General features: G+C 47.8%; 1 protein-coding gene across 3 annotated transcripts in view; it reads right to left on the bottom strand.

Moving 5' to 3' along the window:
* focad (focadhesin) overlaps window positions 1-24,545 on the bottom strand; it is a 75,557-nt gene that overhangs the window by 2,821 nt on the left and 48,191 nt on the right. For all 3 annotated transcript variants that reach the window (XM_035424772.1, XM_035424771.1, XM_035424773.1), the window contains exons 24-40: window positions 22,773-22,814; window positions 21,943-22,051; window positions 20,337-20,453; window positions 19,868-20,106; window positions 19,261-19,350; window positions 18,737-18,884; window positions 18,296-18,415; window positions 17,034-17,156; window positions 15,803-15,880; window positions 10,415-10,486; window positions 8,824-8,926; window positions 8,290-8,499; window positions 7,925-8,040; window positions 7,392-7,652; window positions 7,194-7,283; window positions 5,983-6,160; window positions 5,154-5,251 (exon numbers count right to left, since the gene is read on the bottom strand). In XM_035424772.1, coding sequence (XP_035280663.1) covers window positions 5,154-5,251; window positions 5,983-6,160; window positions 7,194-7,283; window positions 7,392-7,652; window positions 7,925-8,040; window positions 8,290-8,499; window positions 8,824-8,926; window positions 10,415-10,486; window positions 15,803-15,880; window positions 17,034-17,156; window positions 18,296-18,415; window positions 18,737-18,884; window positions 19,261-19,350; window positions 19,868-20,106; window positions 20,337-20,453; window positions 21,943-22,051; window positions 22,773-22,814 — 2,194 coding nt within the window. The remainder of the gene's footprint in view (window positions 1-5,153; window positions 5,252-5,982; window positions 6,161-7,193; window positions 7,284-7,391; window positions 7,653-7,924; window positions 8,041-8,289; window positions 8,500-8,823; window positions 8,927-10,414; window positions 10,487-15,802; window positions 15,881-17,033; window positions 17,157-18,295; window positions 18,416-18,736; window positions 18,885-19,260; window positions 19,351-19,867; window positions 20,107-20,336; window positions 20,454-21,942; window positions 22,052-22,772; window positions 22,815-24,545) is intronic.

The following is a 24,545-nucleotide window of genomic DNA, read 5'->3' as shown; positions in this document are numbered from 1 at the left end:
ATAGCTTAGCCAGTAAATTCTCTCCTAACATAGGTTAGGGCCAATATTCCAGACTGTCACAAGTTCAGGCTCCCCAGGACTTGAGTTTAGGACCCATGACCTCTTTTTAAAGTCATTAACTGAGGAGGTGATCAGAGGATAAATGAGGGAATGTTAGTAGAGCAGGCTGGTGGGAAACTACATGCATTCCTCACGTCCGAGATAACTCACACCTGCAATAGCGGAAATAGTAAATGTCAACACATGTAAATGACAGACTGCCTCAGGGCCTGATGTAAGCCACTGTTGGCCTTGGGGATTGATTGCTCGTCACCATGTGGACTCTGCGACCTGACAGGTTTTATAATGTTCTCTGGGTATGATGACAGGAGCACACTGGCCAGTCAGGGCCTGCTACATTTGGCATTGCTGCATAAAGCACTCATTTGAAGGACACCCGACTAGTCTGGCGTTGTGTAACACGGTCAACAATCTCCTTCAAATTCAGCTCTGAGGCTCTGACGCTCTCAACAGAAAGTACAGCCAGTCCATTCAGTCACTGCTCCCCGATAGCCCATCGATCATCACGTAGTTCTTCATTAATGTTAATTCTGAAAATGAGCGCCCCGCTGTTGCGACTGTCACACGCAATGACACAAACAACAGCGGTGCAGGAAGTCACAGGCCTCACTGAAGGCAGAAGTTATTAAATGGTGTTATGCAATAAGCATTTTTGCAAGTTGGGAGACTGAGTTGAGCGATCTAAGATATGAAGCGGGTCTTGAATGACAGCATTTGAGCAGAGAAGGTTATTGATGTACACTGCCTGGCCAAAAAAAAAAAAGTCTCCCGCATTCCTCATGGCATTGTTTCGACAACCTTATGCAATGTCACAACATTTATTTCCCTCCAGAATTGCATTAATTTTTGGTCGAGATCTTGTATTGACGATGGGAGAGTCGAACCACTCCATAAAAAATCTTCTCCAGCACACCCCAAAGACTTTCAATGGGGTTAAGGTCAGGACGCTGTGGTGGTCAATTCATGCTCCCAGAATCACTCTTTCACAATTTGAGCCCGATGAATCTTGGCATTGTCGTCCTGGAATATGCCCGTGCTGTCAGGGAAGGAAAAATCCATTGTTGAGATAACCTGGTCATTCAGTACATTCAGGTACTCAGCTGACTTAATTTTATTGGCTCAGAAATTAATGAAATTAATGCAATTCTGGACGGAAATAAATGTTGTGATGTTGCATAAGGTTCTTGAAACAACGCCACGACGAATGCGCAATGTAATCAAAGCTAAAGGCGGTCCAACAAAATATTAGAGTGTGCGACATTTTTTTGGCCAAGCAGTGTATATCCCCTGTTGCAGTGGTCAGACAGACATTTTGCCCTGGTTCAGTTATGAGTTGGTGCTGCTTTAAAGAAAGCCATTCAATTCTGTAACCACCCCAGTAAAATGCCTATGGCTTCCTCACATGGAGTTTTTGAAAAAACTTTATTAGTCAGAGCTATGAGGCCTTTAATCTATATGCAGTGTAATACAGACAGTCGGCACAGGAGGTAAATATTTATTAATGAAGTTAAAGTGACACTTTAATGGAATCTATACTGTAAATAACAAGAGTTACACATCACAAAATGAGGCTAGCTAATAATAATTTGTGCTGGAAATGTCATAAGGGGGTGGGCACAAATTTGCATATGATTTGGGATCGCTTCTCTGCTATATCCATTCTGGTGTAACATTCTTGACGTCTTTGGGAAATGGCTTGGGTCCACACTGCCTCTACAACCACGGCTCTGCCTTCTCGGCGACAGAACAGAGGTACCCAATATAACAAATAGCAAGTTTACTCTGGTAAACGTTGCCATTATTACAGCTGCCAAGATGATAATACCTAACTGACAATGCCCTAAAAGCCCTGATTTGAGAGAGTGGATGGATGAAATTATCAAATCCGCATCATACCAAAATATGCTGGGAAGAAGTAATGGTAAGAGGAAAATTAAAAGGACATAAATTCAAATTTTTGGTGCCAGAAAATAACGATTGAAATACTGTAGACTGTATACTGACCCTGTACTTTCATGTCTTCCATTTCATTTTTCATTTCATTTTTGCTGTGACGTACCCGTTTTGTATTGTAAACAATAAAAAAAAAGAGTCACACATTAGCCCACATTAAAACAAACAAGACAGGCAGTGGACCAGCTTTTTGACAGACAAAAAGCATGTGCGTGAAAAAAACCCACTGATTTATCATCGTATTACTGCACAGAGAAAGTATGAAGATTTTGAACAGGGATGTAGCTCACTTTGAAACTTCACTCACAACAGTCAGAAAACATGAGATGCAGTGAAATAATGTAAAACCTACTTCAACAAACTTTCAGGCCAACACCTCCCCTCCTCCCCAACCCCCCCCCCCCCCCCCCAAAAAAAAAAAAACTACAGGAAAAAAAAAAGGTCAAAATATGAAAAAACAGAAGTGCAGTGATCCAGGGAATTCAGGCCAGTTCCTTTCTCATTTAGCTCAAAATAGTGGGATAAATAAGGAATCTGTTGGAATATTGCCCTGGAGAAGAGACACTGAACAGAAGACTGTAATCCTGCTGAACCCATCTTGAGAACTCAAGTTGGTCTTGCATACGCACGCACGCACATGCAAGCACAGACACAAACCAGGATACAGCACAAGATAATTACATTAAATCCACACTTAAAGGTTTGTACCCATGTTTAAGAGCTGGAAGCTCCACCCACTCTAAACTTAGCCAATCGCTTGGCAGAGAAAGAAGTGGTTTATAAGTGGTTCATAAGCAGCAGTTTTTACACAAGAAAGGAGAGATCAAGGGCAGAGTAAATCATTTGTTTCATCTGGCTCACTGTCAGTGTGCTAAATTACTGAGAAAGAGCAAACTACTCACCAGACACCCACGCAGATACTGGGGGGGGGGGGGGTAAAAGAATGTGCTGACACTGAGGCAATAGAATGTGTCTTTGTTCTCACATGTGTGCCAAAAACAAAAATGGAATTCTCTGGAACTACACCATGGAACTGCCAAGGTGTGTGAGAAGAGGCTGCAGTGTAGTATAACGGTTAGGGAACTGGGTTTGCAAATCAGAGGTTGCAGATTCAATTTCCAGGTAGAACACCGCGCTTGTGTCACTAACCAAGGTCCCAACCTCAACTGCTTCCGTAAAAAAAATCCAGCTCTATGGAAGGAAGTAAACAGAAAAGTAAGCTGCTCTGGGTAAGAGCGCAAACATAAATGCAATCGTGTTCGCCAGGAGTGGATGTCTAGTGTCCTTATCCTCAAATGCGTGAAATGAACGCACCTGTCAGGTGTCCTCGTTCACACAGGTATTAGGACATGAAATTAACACACCTGCTTGGTGTCCTTGTTCACACAGGCAGAGGTGTTACTAGGATGTCATCTTTGGGTGGGCATTTGGATTATTTGGGTGGGCAACAGCAAAAATGTTGCTTTTCCTAAATAGGGCATGTAAACAAGGGCGTAGTTTAATTTTGAGAAGGGGAGGAGGGGACGACGACAAAAGGAATACAATTACAGCATCCAATTTTTGTAGGGGGGGTCCGGGGCCATTACCCCGCGGAAAAGAAAAAAACAATTAAACCCTGTAACACTAGACAAATGTCTCATTTGGCACTGTCACGCCGATTTTGATCCAGGCTGCAAAAACGATGCAATGACATTCTAAAACAGCTGTTGTACCCGTTCTGACGTGCTTTAAGTTTTGTTGCGGCGTCCGTTGCTATGCCGACGCTGCCAGCCTTGCTGCATTCTGCGGCGATAAAGATACTAAGACAACTCGGCAAGTTCTCTGGTTTAACGGGTTATTTTCCAGCCTGAAACGGTGCGATTGTATTAGTAAACGGCTGCACGTGTCATCTAACTTGCGACTAGTTGGCTATCTCCCTGAATATGAATTAAATGTTTTTAACAGAAAATAACAATTATAAATGCAATTTTATCCACGGAAATGGCTATGTAAAAATGCTGGCTAGCTAGCTAGCTAATCACTAAACCAATGGCCACCGAGTGAGCTGGTAACTTAAAAGAAACACACAGCTTGCAAAACGTGCAAGCTCAACTGTGAAACTATACAAGACTACTAATATAACTTATAAGAACCAGAGAAAAGAATGAACAAGAATCAACAGTATTAACAGTTTTAATTGGATTTCTGAGAGCAGCTAGCTACAAACAGGTTTTGCAGTTCACTTAACCGTGTCTGTACCGCATATGTGAACTGTGAAGAAGTGTCGTGGTATGGCGATAATGTAAAGGAGCAGCACTGACTAAGCACACCCACACCTTCAAAGTGACCAATAGGAAAGCAGTGCATTTTTTGATGACTAATGACAAAATTAAACTATGAAAAAACTAAAAAAATAGCTATAATGGTGATTTTTTCATAGTTTTCATTGGATGGGCAGATGATTCCTCTGGGTGGGATAGGCTTATCTCTGGGTGGGCAACGCCCACCCCAGCCCACCCGTAGACACGCCCCTGCACACAGGTATTAGGATATGAAATTAACACACCTGTCTGGAGTCCTCGTTCACACAGGTAAGTATTAGGATGTGAAGTTAACACACCTGTCTGGAGTCCTCGTTCACACAGGTAAGTATTAGGATGTGAAGTTAACACACCTGTCTGGAGTCCTCATTCACACAGGTAAGTATTAGGATGTGAAATTAACACACCTGTCTGGAGCCCTCGTTCACACAGGTAAGTATTAGGATGTGACGTTAACGCACCTGTCTGGAGTCCTCGTTCACACAGGTAAGTATCAGGATGTGACGTTAACGCACCTGTCTGGAGTCCTCGTTCACACAGGTAAGTATTAGAATGTGAAGTTAACGCACCTGTCTGGAGTCCTCGTTCACACAGGTAAGTATTAGAATGTGAAGTTAACGCACCTGTCTGGAGTCCTCGTTCACACAGGTAAGTATTAGAATGTGAAGTTAACGCACCTGTCTGGAGTCCTCGTTCACACAGGTAAGTATTTAGGATGTGAAGTTAACGCACCTGTCTGGAGTCCTCGTTCACACAGGTAAGTATTAGGATGTGAAGTTAACGCACCTGTCTGGAGTCCTCGTTCACACAGGTAAGTATTAGGATGTGACGTTAACGCACCTGTCTGGTGTCCCCGCTCCCCACCGGAGTCGTCCCATAGGCCACATTCCTGATGTGACCCATTAATTCCAGCAGCCACTCCATCCTTTTCGTCACCCCTGAAACAAACAGCGCATCCTTAGCAGTTGCCCCGGTAACCAAGGGACCCAGGAAGGCCTACAGACAACTTAATGCACAAACGTCTCACACAAGCACTGTAAGACTTATCAATGAATATTTATTTAATACATTTCGTATTCAACGTATATTCAAAAATTCATTTTTACTGTGGGGGCGAAGGCCAAACATAAAAGGCCTACTTATCCTGAAAGCATTAATTATAAATCACCCACATACTAAGACTGGGGTCAATTTTGTTTGAAATTCAAGGAAATTAATTGAAATTCAATTCATGACCTGGTGAATGTAAAGTTTCCATTAACATTCCATGGGCAATTTTTTCAATTAATGAACTGCGTTGCAATTCACTTTCTCAATCGCCTGTATCAAAATGGAACTGAGAAATAGGTTGCCATGACGGCAGGCTTCGAGGCAGAGCGGTGGTTGAGCTGTGTGTGGCCATTGGTGCTACTGTCACAACCGCTGCATCAAAGACAACCACAACCTCCAGACTGCTGGTCGCAAATTAACAAGCACCCAAGTTAGAGAAGAGTAAGTTACAGTAGAGTCAGTGTATCTGTGGGGGGTGAGACGGCAGGGAAATTTTATATGAATTTAATTGAATCTATTGCAGAAAACTTCTAGCAGACCAGTTTGAATCGGGAGAGCTGGGGGGCCCCCGTGTTGGGGCCCCTGCATTGGGGCCCCTGTGTTGCGACCCCGCTCTCACCCGTGTTGGGGCTGGACGCCAGGCGGGACTGGTAGAAGCTCTGCAGGAGCAGCCAGCTGACCTCCTCCCTCCGCGCCCCCTTTAGTGCAGCAGCGATGACATCATTGAGGCCCAGGAGAGGTACCCTGCCCTGGGAGCTCAGGTACGCCAGGACAAAGCCCGTCTTCTCTATGTTAGCCTGCAGGGGGCGCCACACCACCACCACACATCCCACAATAAAGATCATCTGACAGTCTACTTGCTCTGGATCATTATAAATATTGTACGTTGTGTTAAATAATTATATTATATGTGTTCTGATTAGTCTTCCACAGACGGAATGCAATTTATGGATCTATGAATAACTGCACCGAGTAAAACCCAAAACAGCTCTTTTTACTTCAGTCCATGTTCCGGATTTGGGAGAGCTCCGGGTTTTACTCAGGGCAGGTATCCAGGTAACACAGTAATCTTGCCCTGTGATATAGGCCCCTGAAATCAGAATAAACAAACACATTTCCACTTGTGAATCAGAAGAGCTGCAAGACTGTCCTGCTTGTTCCTCAGAGTGAACCTCACCTTTGTTTCCCACTGCATGACATTAGCACCATTAAACACTACCTACGGTAACAGCATCATTACGCAGTTAGCTCCCAGTTAGCTCCTCCTTGTGCCACTTAAAGGGACAGACATCTGGGTAAACTCAACACTATTGCTGAACTATTATTTAAAAACTCCAGGAAGTGAACTATCCCTTTAATCACTCAAAATCATGCAATACACTTTCACACTACACTTTTATTACAAGGCTCCTTCAGACAAATACCTGTGTCCACAACTACTATACATGGTCGACTAGAATTATAGGGCAGACTCAATTCACTACTACAAAAAAACATTACTAAGTGCCCGGTTCAAAAAAATACAATCCAGAATAAAATACCAGCACTCTCGAATATACTTCTTACAGTTTCATTGGTTGAATGCAAAAACAGTTAGGATATTTTGGCTAAGCAGACTACAACAGCAACGACAAAGAAGGTTTATGAAAGCTCTTCAGCTGAAATGTCCATACAATATTTGCATGGTTAGCAATAAAAAAAAATACAAAAAGTAAAAAGCACATTCAACAGTGCTGGTAACATATTCTGCACTACTTTAAAAAGAGTGTTGACACATACTCTGTAGTTTTCTCCCCTCTTTTTCTTCTACTTTCACAACCGTCGCTTTACCTCAGTGACCCGAGCGATTCTGTCGATCTCCGTGTCGGTCATCTCCGACAGACACTTGGCGATTCCCACGTACAGGCCCAGCTCACTGTCCTGTGAAACGAATAAAGGAGAAAGATCGCTCACACTTCCTCAGTAACCCCCTGGGAGAACAGCAGCAACGGCATCGCAGATAAGCGGGCTGAAATGCAGATGGATGACCTGTATCCGGTCGGGTAGGAGGGCGAAGATCTTCTCGGTGGCGGAGCAGAGGACAGCCCAGCAGTTTTGGGAGGGGTTGGGGAGGGCCATGGCGCGGGACAGGCCCTCCAGGAGGGCGCGGCAGAGCGGGAGGCGCTGGGGGCCGCCGTCCTGGCCGAAGTGCCGGACCCCCAGGGTCCCCGCGCACACCTGGAGCTTGTCCTCCGCGACGTGCTGCATCCACAGGGGCAGGCAGCGGTACAGCTGGGCTCGGGTTCGAGGCTGCAGGGAACGCGAGCGCATCAGAAAAAAATCCTTCATTTCTGTTACTCTACGGCACCCCCTAGTGGTCACAACACTGCAGCTACCCCCACGTCCCCATGCCTTTATGTATTCCAAACATTTAGCACAAAGCAATGTGGAGGAAGCAGTTCAGACAGTTTCCAACATGGCGCTTTTGTAGGTACGTGATATGCATAATGCTACAGTGACTGCTGGTCCCAGACCGTATGGTAAGGTAGTGTGAGTATGGTGCCGTTGCTCTGGTTACTCACACTCAGGCTGTGGACCAGAGGAGGGCTCAGCCACATGCCCAGGAAGAGAGATGCACTCTGTGAGGTCTGCGACTGTGACATCACCAGCTCCATGCACTGGTGCTGGATCTCCTCACCTAAAGGCACGGAAAGCATGGACACACAAGCATGACACGGGTGTGTGAGAGAATGCGTGAGAGTGCGTGTGTGCATGTGCGTGCGTGCGTGCATGTGCGTGTGTGTGAATGTGTTTGTGCAGGTGTGTGTGTGTGTTTGTTTGTGCAGGTGTGTGTGTGTGTGTGTGTGTGTGTATGTGTGTTTGTTTGTGCAGGTATGTGTGCGCGTGTGCGTGTGCGTTAAACGCACAGCACTGCTCCAAACATTACCGAAGTTGAGTCTCATGAGAGGGGAGAGGAGGGTGCTCCAGTTGAGGGGGGGGTACTGGTAGTTCATGCCCACCGCTGCCAGGGGCTCCAGCGCCACTTTAACCAGCCTGGGGGGGGAGGACTCCGGACCCTTCCGCCCAGCCTCTGACAGGAAGTCTACTGCTGCTCTGAGCACACTCCTCTCCGACAGGTAGCCAAAGTCCACGGGAACTGAGAGGGAAACAGAACATGAGAGGGAGGGGGATACAGAGAGAGCGATAGAGAGAGAGAGGGGGATACAGGGAGAGGAAGGAAGAGAGAGAGAGAAAGAGAGGTGAGGGATACAGAGAGGAAGAGAGAGAGAGAGGTGGGTGATACAGAGAGAGAGAGAAAGAGAAAGAGAGAGGGGGAATACAGAGAGAGGGAGAGAGATATATTGAGAGAGAGAGAGAGAAAGAGAGAGAGGGGGGAATACAGAGAGAGGGAGAGAGATATATTGAGAGAAAGGGAGAGAGAGAGAGAGGATGAAGGGGAGAGAGAGCGTCCCTGACGCACCTGCAGTCCGGCTGTGACTGGAGGACAGGTGAGCCAGGTGCAGGTGTCCCAGGAGACAGGAGGCGTTGGTCTGCAGGCCGATCGCACCAGAGAACGTGATGATCTTCATCCGGAGGTAGAGGAGGAGAGAGAAAAGAGAGATGGAGAAACAATGAATGATTACGAATTTACCATTCAGCCTATCCCTGTATTCACCGGAAATTCAACAAACACTGGTATACCACCTGTGTTAATGTGAATCACTCCGGGTACTCCTCTGCGCTACGGATCTGCACTGTCAGTCACTCAAATTAATCACTTATTATAGCTCTGTACTCCAGGTAATCTCACCTGTGTTATAGTTTGTACTCCAGTTAATCTCACCAGTGCTATGGCTCTGTACTCCAGTTAATCTCACCTGTGTTATAGCTCTGTACTCCAGTTAATCTCACCTGTGTTATAGCTCTGTACTCCAGTTAATCTCACCTGTGTTATAGCTCTGTACTCCAGGCAATCTCACCTGTGTTATAGCTCTGTACTCCAGTTAATCTCACCTGTGTTATAGCTCTGTACTCCAGTTAATCTCACCTGTGTTATAGCTCTGTACTCCAGTTAATCTCACCTGTGTTATAGCTCTGTACTCCAGGTAATCTCACCTGTGTTATAGCTCTGTACTCCAGGTCATCTCACCTGTGTTATAGCTCTGTACTCCAGGTCATCTCACCTGTGTTATAGCTCTGTACTCCAGTTAATCTCACCTGTGTTATAGCTCTGTACTCCAGGTAATCTCACCTGTGTTATAGCTCTGTACTCCAGTTAATCTCACCTGTGTTATAGCTCTGTACTCCAGTTAATCTCACCTGTGTTATAGCTCTGTATTGCAGTTAATCTCACTTGTGTTATAGCTCTGTACTCCAGTTAATCTGACCTGTGTTATAGCTCTGTACTCCAGTTAATCTGACCTGTGTTATAGTTCTGTACTACAGTTAATCTCACCTGTGTTACAGCTCTGTACTCCAGTTAATCTCACCTGTGTTATAGCTCTGTACTCCAGTTAATCTCACCTGTGTTATAGCTCTGTACTCCAGGTAATCTCACCTGTGTTATAGTTCTGTACTACAGTTAATCTCACCTGTGTTATAGCTCTGTACTCCAGTTAATCTCACCTGTGTTATAGCTCTGTACTCCAGGTAATCTCACCTGTGTTATAGTTCTGTACTACAGTTAATCTCACCTGTGTTATAGCTCTGTACTCCAGTTAATCTGACCTGTGTTATAGCTCTGTACTCCAGGTAATCTCACCTGTGTTATAGCTCTGTACTCCAGTTAATCTCACATGTAGTATAGCTATTAATTCTACTGTAGTAAATTTAGCGTGTGTAAGGCTGTGGGAAAGCATTGAACACTTTAAAAACTTGTAATGCAGTAACACTGACAATGTAATTGTACCAATAAATTCATGGACCATTTATAATCGTTTTACAGGATTTTTTTTTTGCGCGACTTCTCCAATAGGTGGCTTAGGGGGCTTGAAAAGACGCTTTTCAATGCAGGAGAAACCCTGAAGGTAATTTCTGCTTTGTCGCCGTACCTGTACAACAGGGAACCTCACCTGTGTGACTGCTTTGATGACCTCGTTCAGCCGGCTCTGTCGCTGGGACGACTGCTCTGATTCACACTTGAGCTGCGGGAGAGAGAAGGCTATTGATGGGTGGGTGGGGTGCGCTGTCGGGTGAGTACGAGAGCTCACACACCGCGCAGCGCGTCACATCGCCCGTCCACCTGACTGCAGAAACGTGTGCTCTGATCACACAGTCAAACCCAGGGCTACACACCCTGGGACAAATCCTCTGAGAATACAAACAAGCCAAAACCACATTAGTGCAACTTACATTATAACAGCCACCATTTTATAACACCAGCAATCATAATCAATAACGTTAAGCTGTTCAGCACTTCTGTTGCAGGTGGGTAAAGCACTTTGCGGTGATTTTAATGCACCCAACATCATATTCACATTACCAAGCATTCTTCAGGCCTAACCCTTCGGCACAGTAGATTCACAGTGGCCAAACCACAGGGCAGGAAACGGATGCTAAAATAGCAGTTAGTCAGTGAGCCGTAATGCAACATTCAGGACACCTCACGAACCCAAAGACACTGGAGTTAAACCTGCAGACACTGCAGCCCTCCAGGACTGGAGTTAAACCTGCAGACACTGCGGCCCTGCAGGACTGGAGTTAAATCTGCAGACACTGCGGCCCTCCAGGACTGGAGTTAAACCTGCAGACACTGCAGCCCTCCAGGACTGGAGTTAAACCTGCAGGCACTGCAGCCCTCCAGGACTGGAGTTAAACACACTGCGGCCCTGCAGGACTGGAGTTACACCTGCAGACACTGCAGCCCTCCAGGACTGGAGTTAAACCTGCAGGCACTGGGGCCCTCCAGGACTGGAGTTAAACCTGCAGGCACTGCGGCCCTCCAGGACTGGAGTTAAATCTGCACACACTGCGGCCCTCCAGGACTGGAGTTACACCTGCAGACACTGCGCCCCTCCAGGACTGGAGTTAAACCTGCAGACACTGCAGCCCTCCAGGACTGGAGTTAAACCTGCAGACACTGCGGCCCTGCAGGACTGGAGTTAAACCTGCAGACACTGCGGCCCTCCAGGACTGGAGTTACACCTGTGTTATCCCCTAGATACAACAACAGCATTTCTGAATGTTTACTGTCGAAGTAATACCAGAAATGTAACTTCCCTCAAATTAATCAGCTTTGCTATGTAGTAACACCGTACAGTTTTTTCAAATCTGGCATAAAAGACATGCAACCAGTAAGACGGGGGTACAAGATCAAAGTCAATACATGGTTATTTTGAGAAGGCTTTGTGAAGCCAAAAATTAGCAGAGCGACCATTTTCCATCGCTCTCTGGTCTGGACTAGTCAGCTCTGTACTGGTTTTGCATTGGTCAGCCAGCTGATTGGTTCAAACAAGACAGCTCATTGTAGTTCTGACTGTCAAGTGGCACACGGAACTCTCCCACTCTCACATCACTAAAAGTCAGGCCCCCAGGTCAGTTGCAAATGGCTTAAATTTAATCAAACTGCACACCCTGGTGGCACTTACCCCTTACTACAGGAGCTCTAAATCACGATGCCTGTCTGTAGTGGGCTCCCTAGTGACGCAATGCAACAAAACTTCCCACGTTGACAAAATTCCCGAAATAACTCGGGAGTGCATCTGCTTGGGAAGCATGACAACCTAGAGTTTACAGTTTACAACTCATTTTAACACCACCATTTTGCAATCTTGTCATTTTTAAATATGTAATGTCCTGTGTGTTCTTGTGCTACTATGTGCACGCAAACTGCCCTGTCTGCCAGACAGCCTGTCTGCCAGACAGCCCAGGAACATGCCGATTTCACTTAGGTCTGTCTCCTGAATCAGTACAGTGAGTGAAATAAAGAGCGCTGCTCAGAGATCACTAGTGCAACTTACATTATAACAACCACCATTTTATAACACCAGCAATCATAATCAATAATGTTAAGCTGTTCAGCACTTCTATTGCAGGTGGTTAAAGCACTTTGCGGTGATTTTAATGCACCCAACATCATATTCACATTACCAAGCATTCTTCAGGCCTAACCCTTTGGCACAGTAGATACACAGTGGCCAAACCACAGGGCAGGAAACGGATGCTAAAATAGCAGTTAGTCAGTGAGCCGTAATGCAACATTCAGGACACCTCACGAACCCATTTTTAAATATGTAATGTCCTGTGTGTTCTTGTGCTACTATGTGCACGCAAACTGCCCTGTCTGCCAGACACCCTGTCTGCCAGACAGCCCAGGAACATGCCGATTTCACTTAGGTCTGTCTCCTGAATCAGTACAGTGAGTGAAATAAAGAGCGCTGCTCAGAGATCAGAGACAGGGGCGAAGCTAAGGGGGCGTAGCAGAGCTGGCCGCTCCCAGGGCGCCCGTGGATCTCCTCTGCCTCCGGTTCCACGGGGTCCTGCCCCATCCTGGAGGGGCCTGTCCCGGACACTCAGCCCCAGGATGGAATTAAAGGCAGGGGAGGGAGGACAGAAAGACAGAGCATCTCCCCGTCCTCCGTCTCCTGTTCTTCTCCACCCCTTTCCCTCCTCCTCCTCCTCCTCCTCCACCTCCTCCTCCCTGACACCACTGCCGTCTGGGCTGGCCGTTTCTATGGCGATGCTTCCTGGCTGCGATCCAAACTCAGAGGGATTTGCATTTAAATTGGAATGTTGGGTAGGGGGGTGTGTGTGTGTTGGGGTGTGGGGGTGGGGGGGGCAGACTAAGGACTGGCGCACGGCGACTCCAGCCTCCAGAGCGTGGCGGGGGCCGGTCGCCGATTGGTGCCGTTCGGCACAAAAGCCCCCCCCGGCGGTGCGGGGGCGTCGGCGGGGTCGCTACGTCCCTCCTCCCGTTGTCACGGCGCCCGCTTCGCGACTTAACGAGCGGCGCTGCGCGGCGCGTTCCAGACGGGCTGTGTCGGGGGTTCCAGTACCTCTGGCGGCAGGGAGGTTTCCGAATTTCACGCCCTGTTCTCAGTACGGAGCGTTTCCACGCTAAATCCAGGGAGATGCACCGCTGTGCTGGCATCTGGGACCAGGGCTCTTTCACAGACAAAAGGGCTTTCCCAGCAGCGGCATCTCCCTGGATCTGAACAGTGGCTCCAAACACACACTGACTGGGGATGCGTGCTTATCAAGGATTTGCTCACAGAAGCACTCTAATACTAGACTGATGATACGGACTATGGGGGCGACATAGCTCAGGAGGTAAGAGCGGTTGTCTGGCAGTCGGAGGGTTGCTGGTTCGAGCCCCACCCTGGGTGTGTCGAAGTGTCCTTGAGCAAGACACCTAACCCCTAAATGCTCTGGTTAATGAGAGGCATCAATTGTAAAGCGCTTTGGATAAAAGCGCTATATAAATGCAGTCCATTTATGATCCTCACCATATTGAATTGGGCAGGAATGGAATGGAATTAGGCAGAAGGCCTGGAGTATCTCACACCTGAGCTCTGGGGCAGTACCCCGTCCCAAACACGCTCTGAGCTCTGAGAGACCCAGCGCTCTGCCTCCCTGTGCATCTGCAGCGCAGGTGTGCGCAGATAGCACAGTGAGCGCAGCCGGGCCACCACGGTGCTGCTGAGCCGCTCCAGACCGAGGGGGTGTAAATCAGGGCCCCGCTCTGCAGGACGTCCCGCTCACCTGACGTCTTCTTTACAAACGTGCTGCCCACACCAGGGCCTGAACCAGCCTGCTGAGTATTAACACTGCAGCCTGCTGTTAGAGAGCACAGCCTGGGCGTACAATATTACTGCCTGAGCTCTGTTAGAGAGCACAGCCTGGGTGTACAATATTACTGCCTGAGTTCTGTTAGAGAGCACAGCCTGGGTGTACAATATTACTGCCTGAGTTCTGTTAGAGAGCACAGCCTGGGTGTACAATATTACTGCCTGAGTTCTGTTAGAGAGCACAGCCTGGGTGTATAATAATACTGCCGAAGCTCTGTTAGAGAGCACAGCCTGGGTGTACAATATCACTGCCTGAGCTCTGTTAGAGAGCACAGCCTGGGTGTATAATAATACTGCCGAAGCTCTGTTAGAGAGCACAGCCTGGGTGTACAATATTACTGTCTGAGCTCTGTTAGAGAGCACAGCCTGGGCATACAATATTACTGCCTGAGTTCTGTTAGAGAGCACAGCCTGGGTGTACAATATTACTGCCTGAGTTCTGTTAGAGAGCACAGCCTGGGTGTACAATATTACTGCCTGCCTACAGAAATGTGCATGCTCCTGTACACACATCTCTTATTATCATTATTATAATGAGCAAAGGTGCATAAACTGCTTTCCATACACACCAATAAAACACACGGCACATACCTGCCTCCACATACCAGCAAACACACACACAGTGTATACAGTCAACATATAAAGCACATACACACCCACACACAGTGCATTTAAACACCATATAAAGAACACACCGGCACATACGCGCACAAACACACACACACACACACGCACACACATACACACAAACACACACACACACTTTCTTCCACATTACATCTCTTCCACAATGGTCCTGGTCTCACAGGCTCTCTGTAATAAATGCTAGACTCCGCCCTTCCCTCATTCTGACAGGGCTCTCTGCATAATTTAAACCTTGAGCCCTATTACTAACTTCCTGTCTGCAGCGCGCGCCTTAAACGAAGGCCCTGTTTCCCGCCAATCAGCTGCGTCGGCCACGCTGATAAAAATGAGAGGGGCCGGACTCTTCCCAAACAAGATCACAACCAGGGGCCCTTGGGCGGGCCCTCAGGGGCCCCATGCTTCAAAACCAAGTACTCTGAAGTCCTGATAAATGACTGCTGCTCCGATATTGCAAGGCAACACATCCACAGCGCTTTCATAAATAACCCATCAGCCTGCCCTGAAAAACACTATAAAATGCACAAAACTTTAATTACATAAGAAATAGTTACCAATGTATGTGCTGCATATACAGGGTGAGCTCTGTACAACTCGAGAGGAATTTTCCTGAATTAAACCAAAAAAAAAAAAAAGTAAAAATTTGATTTTGAACTTTCAATCAAAATCAAGATCAATGGGAGAAACAAGACCAGGTAAAAACCTAGTATATGGCTGGACCGAACCGGCCGACCAATGGTGTAACTTCATTACTCACTCAGTCACTCAGTCACAGACATTCACGTTTATAGGGCTTGCCCCGCAGTTGCGGTCCAGCCAAAAAGCATAAGACAGAAATAAAAAAGATGGAAAAAAACCCTCATTTTAACATGGCAGTTATTGTGCACAGTTCTGTTGGCTTATGTAGAACGCAATCCCTTTAACACACAACATGAACATTAACACATATGTTTAAAATGGAAAATGTAAGGCTGTGGTCATTATATGATAATACTGTGACCTTTGACCTTGGAAAAGGAGGCGGGATCTTACCTGAATGAGGGAGCTCTCAGAACCAACCAGGGCCACCAGACCGTTAACTGCAGCCAGACGTTGCATGGTGGGAGCACCCTAAAACATCAAGACACACCCCACTTACAGCAACCCCAAAATCCCGGTGGGAACAATTCACACACCCTACCTCAAATCAGCGTCTATACAAACCTCCTTTGCAAACAACACACTGTTGTGCGTGTAGAGCCAGGTCAGCGTAAAGCGAAGACATGGCAGAGTCTGAGCAGACATTATGAAATACGGGAAGGGCAGCGGACGTTATGAAACATGGGAAGGGCAGTGGGCATTATGAAATACGGGAAGGGCAGCGGACATTATGAAATGCGGGAAGGGCAGCGGGCATTATGAAATACGGGAAGGGCAGAGGACATAATGAAACGTGGGAAGGGCAGTGGACATAATGAAACACGGGAAGGGCAGGGGGCATTATGAAACACGGGAAGGGCAGCGGGCATTATGAAATACGGGAAGGGCAGGGGGCATTATGAAACGCGGGAAGGGCAGCGGGCATTATGACATGCGGGAAGGGCAGCGGACATTATGACATGCGGGAAGGGCAGCGGACATTATGACATGCGGGAAGGGCAGCGGGCATTATGAAATGCGGGAAGCGCAGCGGACATTATGAAATGCGGGAAGGGCAGCGGACATTATGACATGCGGGAAGGGCAGGGGGCATTATGACATGCGGGAAGGGCAGCGGGCATAATGACATGCGGGAAGGGCAGCGGGCATTATGACATGCGGGAAGGGCGGGGGCATTATGACATGCGGGAAGGGCAGCGGGCATTATGACATGCGGGAAGGCCAGCGGGCATAATGACATGCGGGAAGGCCAGCGGGCATTATGACATGCGGGAAGGCCAGCGGGCATTATGACATGCGGGAAGGCCAGCGGGCATAATGACATGCGGGAAGGCCAGCGGGCATTATGACATGCGGGAAGGGCAGCGGGCATTATGAAATACGGGAAGGGCAGCGGGCATTATGACATGCGGGAAGGGAAGCGGACATAATGAAATGTGGGAAGGGCAGGGGGCATTATGACATGCGGGAAGGGCAGGGGGCATTATGACATGCGGGAAGGGCAGCGGACATTATGAAATACGGGAAGGGCAAGGGGCATTATGAAATACGGGAAGGGCAGGGGGCATTATGAAATGCGGGAAGGGCAGGGGGCATTATGACATGCGGGAAGGGCAGCGGGCACCTCGGTCAGCAGGATCTTGATCCAGGCCCCCAGGAGCCGGCCGCTGAAGTCCTCCGCTTTGCCGTGGCCGCAGACAGACAGGCCGTGGACTGCCAGCCCCAGGGCGAGCGCGAATCCCGGGGTCTGCGGGACGAGGAGGCAGCCAATCAGCACTGACTCGGTAAGGTCACCGGCCAATTAGATATTACCGAGTTACCAGTGACATGACCAACATGAAAAATTACAAAAACCTATAGCAACCTGATTATGAACACTGGGCCATAGATCAACAGCCAATCAGCAATTACGATCAACAACGTAACTAGGCTTTGTCACTTGATTGCCAGCAATGATGATCAAAATTAGACTGCCGTTTTTGGTCTAGGTCACGAGCCAATCACATTATGCAATCCCTTTCAGAGGCCTACTGCAATTGTAAGTGTTTATAAACTGCTAATGCCAACTGCTAATGAATAGACAGAAGGCTGCACACAACCAAAGGGCTAACGACAGACTTCTCACCACAGAGTTGTTGGTCTGAATCCCAGGTGGGTTAGACCCAATACCCTGGATGTACAGAGACTGAGGTGCGAGGGGACAAGGCAGTCAAATAAAACGTGAGCACGATTTTCTCTTTGAAGACGTGTGTACTTTAGAAGGGCGGTGTTTAAAAGCACGGGATTAGACTGAGAACCGGGTTATTACAGTAATCCCTTAGAGGGCAGAGACGTAAGTCAGGCTTATACCACGGTTTTTCTTCACTAAATGAGCAGGGGGAAAGGTGGGGATAACGGGGGGGGGGGGGGGCTCTTTAATATTCCTGCCACTGTAATAACATGTGAGGGGGGCCTGGTCCCAGCTGGCATATAACGGTCTTTCACCTACCTGCTACGCCCCAGGCACCTTGGGAGCGTCTGTTGCAAGTGAGCGAGCATTTTGCGAGCGTGCTGTAAGAACACTGTATGTGTGTTGCGAGAATACTCTGTTTCCAACACTGTGAGCGTGTTGTGAGAACATGATGAGAATGTTGCGAGAACATTGCAGGCATGTTGTGAGAACATGATGAGAATGTTGCGAGAACATTGCAGGCATGTTGGGAGAACATTATGAGGATGTTGTGAGGACACACTGGGTGTATTATGAGAACATTGTGAGCGTGTTGTGAGAGCACTGTGAGCGTGTTGTGAGAGCACTGTGAGCGTGTTGTGAGAACACGATGAGAGTATTATGAGAACGCTGTGATCCTGTTGTAAGGGCTCGAAGCTGGTTAAAGCCTTGCTCACCTGCTGGCTCTCCTCTGTCAGAGCTCGCAGAGCGTTCATGATCTCCTCAGCCCTGCTGCCATCGACGATGCCCGCACTGAAGGCCGACGTGCCAGAACAGGCTAGAGAGTACGCGAGGACCTGGAGACAGAGAGAGAGAGAGCAAGAGAGGACAGAGAGAGTGAGGGAGAGGAGAGAGAGAAAGAAGAGGGAGCGAGAGAGCAAGAAAGAGAGAGAGAATACTTTGTGTCATCATGCCAACGAAGCAAGTTGAAAACTGAAGCAAACTGAGAGCTGAAGGGATGGAGGAAGAGAAAGGGAAAATGCCAGTGGATGGAAGAGTGAGGGAGAAAGCGGGGAGGGAGCAGGAGGAAGGGAGAAAGCAGGGGGAGATTGAGAGAAAGAGAGAAAGACAGAGAGAGTAGCAGGTTTTGGGGTCACAGGGGTGTTTTCGGGGCTGACCTCCTGCAGCATACGGCCTTGCCCTGTGCTCTGCTCCAGTGCCCCCTGCAGCCGATCCACCGTCAGCGCCACGCGCTCCCGCCTCTCCACCTGCCCACTGTGACTCAGCAACGCCAGCACCACGCCCACTCCCAGAATGCACCCTGTGCTGCAGGAACAAAGTTGGGGGGGAGGGGGGGGGAGGAGGGGCATGACAGATACAGAAATACAAGAGGGGTTCATGGTATGGTGTGATAGGTGTTATGGTATCGAAGGTGTTAGGGTGGAACAGGTGACAGGGGTTACATATGAGTGGTGACCGGTGTTACAGTATGAGAGGTGACAGATGTTATGGTGTTAGGGAATGACAGGTGACAGATGTTACAGTATGACAGGTGTTATGGTGTGACCAGTGTTACAGTATGACAGGTGACAGATGTTATTGTGTGACAGATGTTACGGAATGACAGGTGTTACGTTATGACAGGTGTTATGGTGTGACAGGTGTTGCACTATGGGAAGCCGCAGGTGTAAAGGGGACTGACTTGTACTCCAGGTCGGTGTTGAAGCAGCAGGCCTCCAGGGCATCCAGCGCGCTCATTAACAACTCACTAATCTTCTGACCTGAGACATCACTGCAGAGACACACATACATTCTGCATCACAGACAAGCACTGCATCACAGACAGAGACAGACAACCACTGCATCACAGACAAGCACTGCATCACAGACAGACAGACAAGCACTGCATCACAGACAGAGACAGACAATCACTGCATCACAGACCGACAGACAATCACTGCATCAGGGACAGACAGACAGACAATCACTGCATCAGGGACAGACAGACACATATCACACTAGCAGTGCCATATATGTTTCCAAACAATAAATTATTCCACACAAAGGAAAACATTAAAATATTCCACATAAAGACTACAGATTCCAAACAACTCAGGTAAAGTGGGCACACTTCAACTACTAATCAAAGTTACAGTTAATGTACAAATGCATTTCTGCACAAAATGTACAATTGTTCTTAGTGAAAAACAGGTTAATAAAATAAAAGCACACAGACACAGACATAGCCTGCTGTAATGCTCCTGCTCTGAAGGTATTTGGGTGTACAGCTTGTTTAAAAGTGAGTATACCTGACGCGCTCCTCCAGCAGTGAAGACAGCAGCATCCCCAGGGCGAGGCCTGTGTGGAACTGCACAGCCTGGGACTCGTCTGCGGCGGCTCCCCCAGGCAGGGCTGCCTGCAGGGTGGACAGGGCCTCCGGGAGGCTGGCCTTGTGGGAGGTGGCAAGCAGAGGCGCCATGACGGACAGGGCCAGGGCCGCGCAGGAGCGGGCGATGGCGCTGGCCGTGTTCTCCCCGGAGTACGACCTCTGGAGGGCGGGGTTGGAGAGACCACAGGTAAAGCCCCGCCCACTTCACAAGTGCTCTGGAACATTTACTGTGTGTGTGTGTGTGTTAGTGTGAATGTGTTTGTGTGCGTGTGTGTATGTGTGCGTGAATATATGTTAGTGTGTATGTGTGTGCAGGTTTATATGTGTGTGTGTGTGCCCGCGCACTAGCTTGTGTTGAGGCACAGATCCCAGTGCAGAAGCGGACTCACATGCTGGAACCAGGGGAACACCTGCCCTTTGGGCCTGTAGCTGCTGCTAACCACACTCAACAGGGTGTCCATCACCATGGAGACCCAGTGTTGAGTGGGCAGGATCTCCGGTCCAACCTGCAACACACAAGCATGGCAAACTATCACTGATGCACAGGCACAATCAACCACACACATAATCAATCACACACATAACACTCAATCGCACATAACAATAAATCGCATAGATAGGAGGTGAGCCGCACATTTCCACAGCAAACCATGCAGAAATATATAAATAATCACACAAAACATACACAAATGAATTAATAGCCATAACAACAAATACAGACCAGAAAGCAGGAGCAAATATATTTTGAAGGTGTGAAGATGCTACTCAGCTACACAGTCAGGCAGGTATATGTACACTGTATTTACAACATTTATTTACCTTTAAGATCAGAGTCACTGTTACCATTTGTTTCCATTGTAGTATTTTTATGCTTTTTCCCAATTTCTCTCCCCAACTCTTCCAGCCACTATGGCCATCAACAAATAGTTTCATCAGATTTTTATACAAGTAAATATATCACACCTATCACTCACTTAATCTACATGTTTGCTCTCATTCAGCACTATGCCACAATTAACAGTAAACAGCCAATGTGAAATATTTGATGCTGAATGCACATTGTGTTAATTTCACATCCTCAAACGCACACGCACACACACATGCACGCACACATATGCTTTTCAATAATTAGTACACAAGTTCCCCCTGAGAGGAGTAAAGTTATTCTATTTTGTTCTATTAAATTATACAGTATCCTAATCCTTTCAATTCTAGGTCCTCAAAGACTCAGCAGAGGTCAGACACACATGCATTCATGCAGCAAAGCTGGAAGTGAGTAATTTTGTTAACTACGGCCAATCTTTGCCTTTGTTAGGACCACTGATGTCTGCCATTGTGTAATTTCTTCTATTTATTTTCGTGCTGCCCTATTGAACAGGTGTCCCTCGTAGTAGGGATTCTGCACTTCAATGGGATTCTCCATGTTAAATAAAAGTTTTTAAAAATATACATATATATGTCAAATAAATAATAGCGGTAACACACAAAAAATCACTGCTGCCTGAAAAACTTGATTCACTGCCTGAAAAATTTGACCTGCAGTGAGGCTCCTAGAAACAGTTTACTGACTTTTTTTCCCCACCAAAATACCATTACAGCAATTTAGTAGATAATGTTCATCCAGGGAGACTTATACAATGTTTGCCTTTTTTTTTTTTTTTTAAACAGTCTTCATTCATACAGACGGATATATACTGAAGCTCTTCAGGTGAAGACCTTGCTCAAGCGGACAACGGTAGTGTCCAACCTGAGAAACGAACCTGAAATCTTTCGGTTACAAGTTGAGTTCCCTACCCATTAAGCTTCACAGCCATCCAAGTCAAAGAAACAAAATGAAAAGAAAGGAAATGAAGGTTAAAGGAAATGAAATAAAGATAAAATAAATGAAATGAAGTAAAGGTTAATGAAATGAAATGAAGGTTAAATACATTAGATGCAATTTAAGTAAATTAAAATGGAATCCTGGTTAAACAAACAAGCACTTGGGACTCTCACCTCTGTGGATCCCTTCTCTTCAGCGGGAAGGCTGCTCTCGTACTTGGCCAGAACCGCAGCCAGTCCGCTCAGGGCCAGGATGGAGTTCCCCTGGACCACGGGACTGTCCCTGCGGCCACGCCCAGAGAGCGGGTCAGCTGTGAACCCCCACACCTGCACGCTCGCACACCCCCACACCCGCACTCCTGCGCATCTGCGCCCTCACACACCCACACCCCTGTACACCCGCACACCCGAATCCAGGGAGACTCTCCCTCACTGGTAAACCCATTTTAATCCATTCAGGTCTGACAAGTTTACAGTAAAATTTGGAAGAATTCTTGAACATACATTGGTCGCAAACAGACATACTGGAAAATGGATTTCTGGTGGGAGAACTACGGTATATTAGATGCAGGAATATTTATATTTGGTGGAAGTATTCACTGAATGACAGTTCTCTGAAATATTACATTTGTTGCATGGTATATATTACAGTTATACAACGCAATGTTGGAATGTTTGTAGAATTATGACACGACACAGACCAATCAGACAAGATGAGGTAAGGAGGCGGGGATAGTGAGAGAGGAGGCGGGAGCAGTAGATAAGGAGGCGGCATTAAAAGAAAGGGGTGTGGTCAGAGGACGAAGGGGTGGGGGTTGAAGAAAACGACAGACAAGGACAAAAAGCAGGCAGAGAAAAAGGAGAAGAGAGAGGGATGGAGGCAAGATGAGAAGGGGGAGTAGGAAGCAAAGGATAGAGGAGGAGAGGAAGGATGGAGATGAAGTTGAAGGAGAGTGAAAGGGTGAAGAGATGGGGGGGCGGGGTTTTGAGGAGGCGGGACTCACTTGGCGGCAGACTTGACGACGTCGGTCAGCATGTCCCGGGCCCTACACAGAGTGGGGGGGGGTGATTTAGTGCCCTGTAGTGTGAAACAGGGCTGTTTCATCTCCCCTACACTATGATTGATTAACAACCCCCCCCCCGCCCACCCCAAACCACCTGACGAGAAGGACACCCCAAGATACCCCGCCCCCCCCCCCCCCAGTGTCCCACTAAAGCAAAGCCTGCCCTGCATCTCCACAATCTACTATTTCACTATCAGGGGCTGGTTCAGAGGCATCATATGCTCAAAAGCTTAATAAGGGGGTGGGGGGGGGGGCATGGATAGGGGAGGGGCCCTGGGGATCCCACGTGGTGGGGTGGGGGTGGGTGGGGGCTCAACCTGCCAGGCCCAGGAGTGAAGGATGGAGGCCGCAAAGAGCGCAGATCTCTCCTCCCTCTCTCTCTCTCTCTCTCTCTGTTTCCGTCAATTTCTCCTTTGCGGTCTCACTCGGTTTCTCTCCGTCTCCCTCCGTTTCAGTCTCTCCTTCTCCTGCTCAGTTTGCAGCTCCCTGTACCTTATCCCTCTGTTTCTGTCTCCTTTCCCTCTCCTGCTCTCTGTCTCTGTTTCTATCTCTCCTCCTCCCTCTCTCTTCCTCTCTCTTTATCACTCCCCCTATGCCTGTCTCTCCAGTTTGTCCTGACTTGCACATTTACCCCAACAGGCGTTAAATTTACTTCAAAAAAATGTATTTTTTTAAAACGATTTCTGCGTTATATGGGCTTTTAAGGACAGAGCCAGAGTGGTGTTGGCTCTAAAAGCGCAGGTGCGTTCAGTCACACCTGATTATGAGAAACAGCAGGGCGGTACTTAGCGCTCAGCGGTGAACAGCGTTAAGGAGCTGCTTGGTGAAGCCGCCATCTCATGAAAGGTCAGCTGCGCCATTACTGCTTATTATTTTTTATAATGCCAGGGAGACTGGTCTTTGGGGAAAATTGGAGGAAGCATTTATTTCCCTTTGTTAGGTGAGAAGGTACTTTTAAAAGTGGAGGGAGGAGTTAATCAGTCTTAATGTTCAAAAATGGTTAAAATGCGCTCTTAGTGGGAATAATCATGAGCAGAAATGTTGGACAAAGCCAGAGTTTGTGTGAGTGTGAACTGTGCACTGTGTGTGTGTGGTATATCCTCACCATAGCCAGATGCAGTGCTGTGTGTGTGTGTAATATACTCACCACAGCCAGGCGCAGTACTGTGTGTGTGTGTGTGGTATAACCTCACCATAGCCAGATGCAGTGCTGTGCGTGTGTGTGTGTGTGTGTGTGTGTATGTGTCTGTGATACACTCACCACAGCCAGGCGCAGTACTGTGTGTGTGTGTGTGTGAGTGTGTGTGTGTGTCTGTGTGTGTGTGTGTCTGTGATACACTCACCACAGCCAGGCGCAGTACTGTGTGTGTGTGTGTGTGAGTGTGTGTGTGTGTCTGTGTCTGTGATACACTCACCACAGCCAGGCGCAGTACTGTGTGTGTGTGTGTGTGAGTGTGTGTGTGTGTCTGTGATACACTCACCACAGCCAGGCGCAGTACTGTGTGTGTGTGCGTGTGCGTGTGTGTGTCTGTGATACACTCACCACAGCCAGGCGCAGTACTGTGTGTGTGTGTGTGTGAGTGTGTGTGTGTGTCTGTGTGTGTGTGTGTCTGTGATACACTCACCACAGCCAGGCGCAGTACTGTGTGTGTGTGTGTGTGAGTGTGTGTGTGTGTCTGTGATACACTCACCACAGCCAGGCGCAGTACTGTG

This window comes from Anguilla anguilla, chromosome 7, assembly GCF_013347855.1.
Source record: "Anguilla anguilla isolate fAngAng1 chromosome 7, fAngAng1.pri, whole genome shotgun sequence".
Lineage (NCBI taxonomy): Eukaryota > Metazoa > Chordata > Actinopteri > Anguilliformes > Anguillidae > Anguilla > Anguilla anguilla.
The sequence above is the reverse complement of the archived record's forward strand: the minus strand, read 5'-3'. Positions and strand labels throughout refer to the sequence as shown.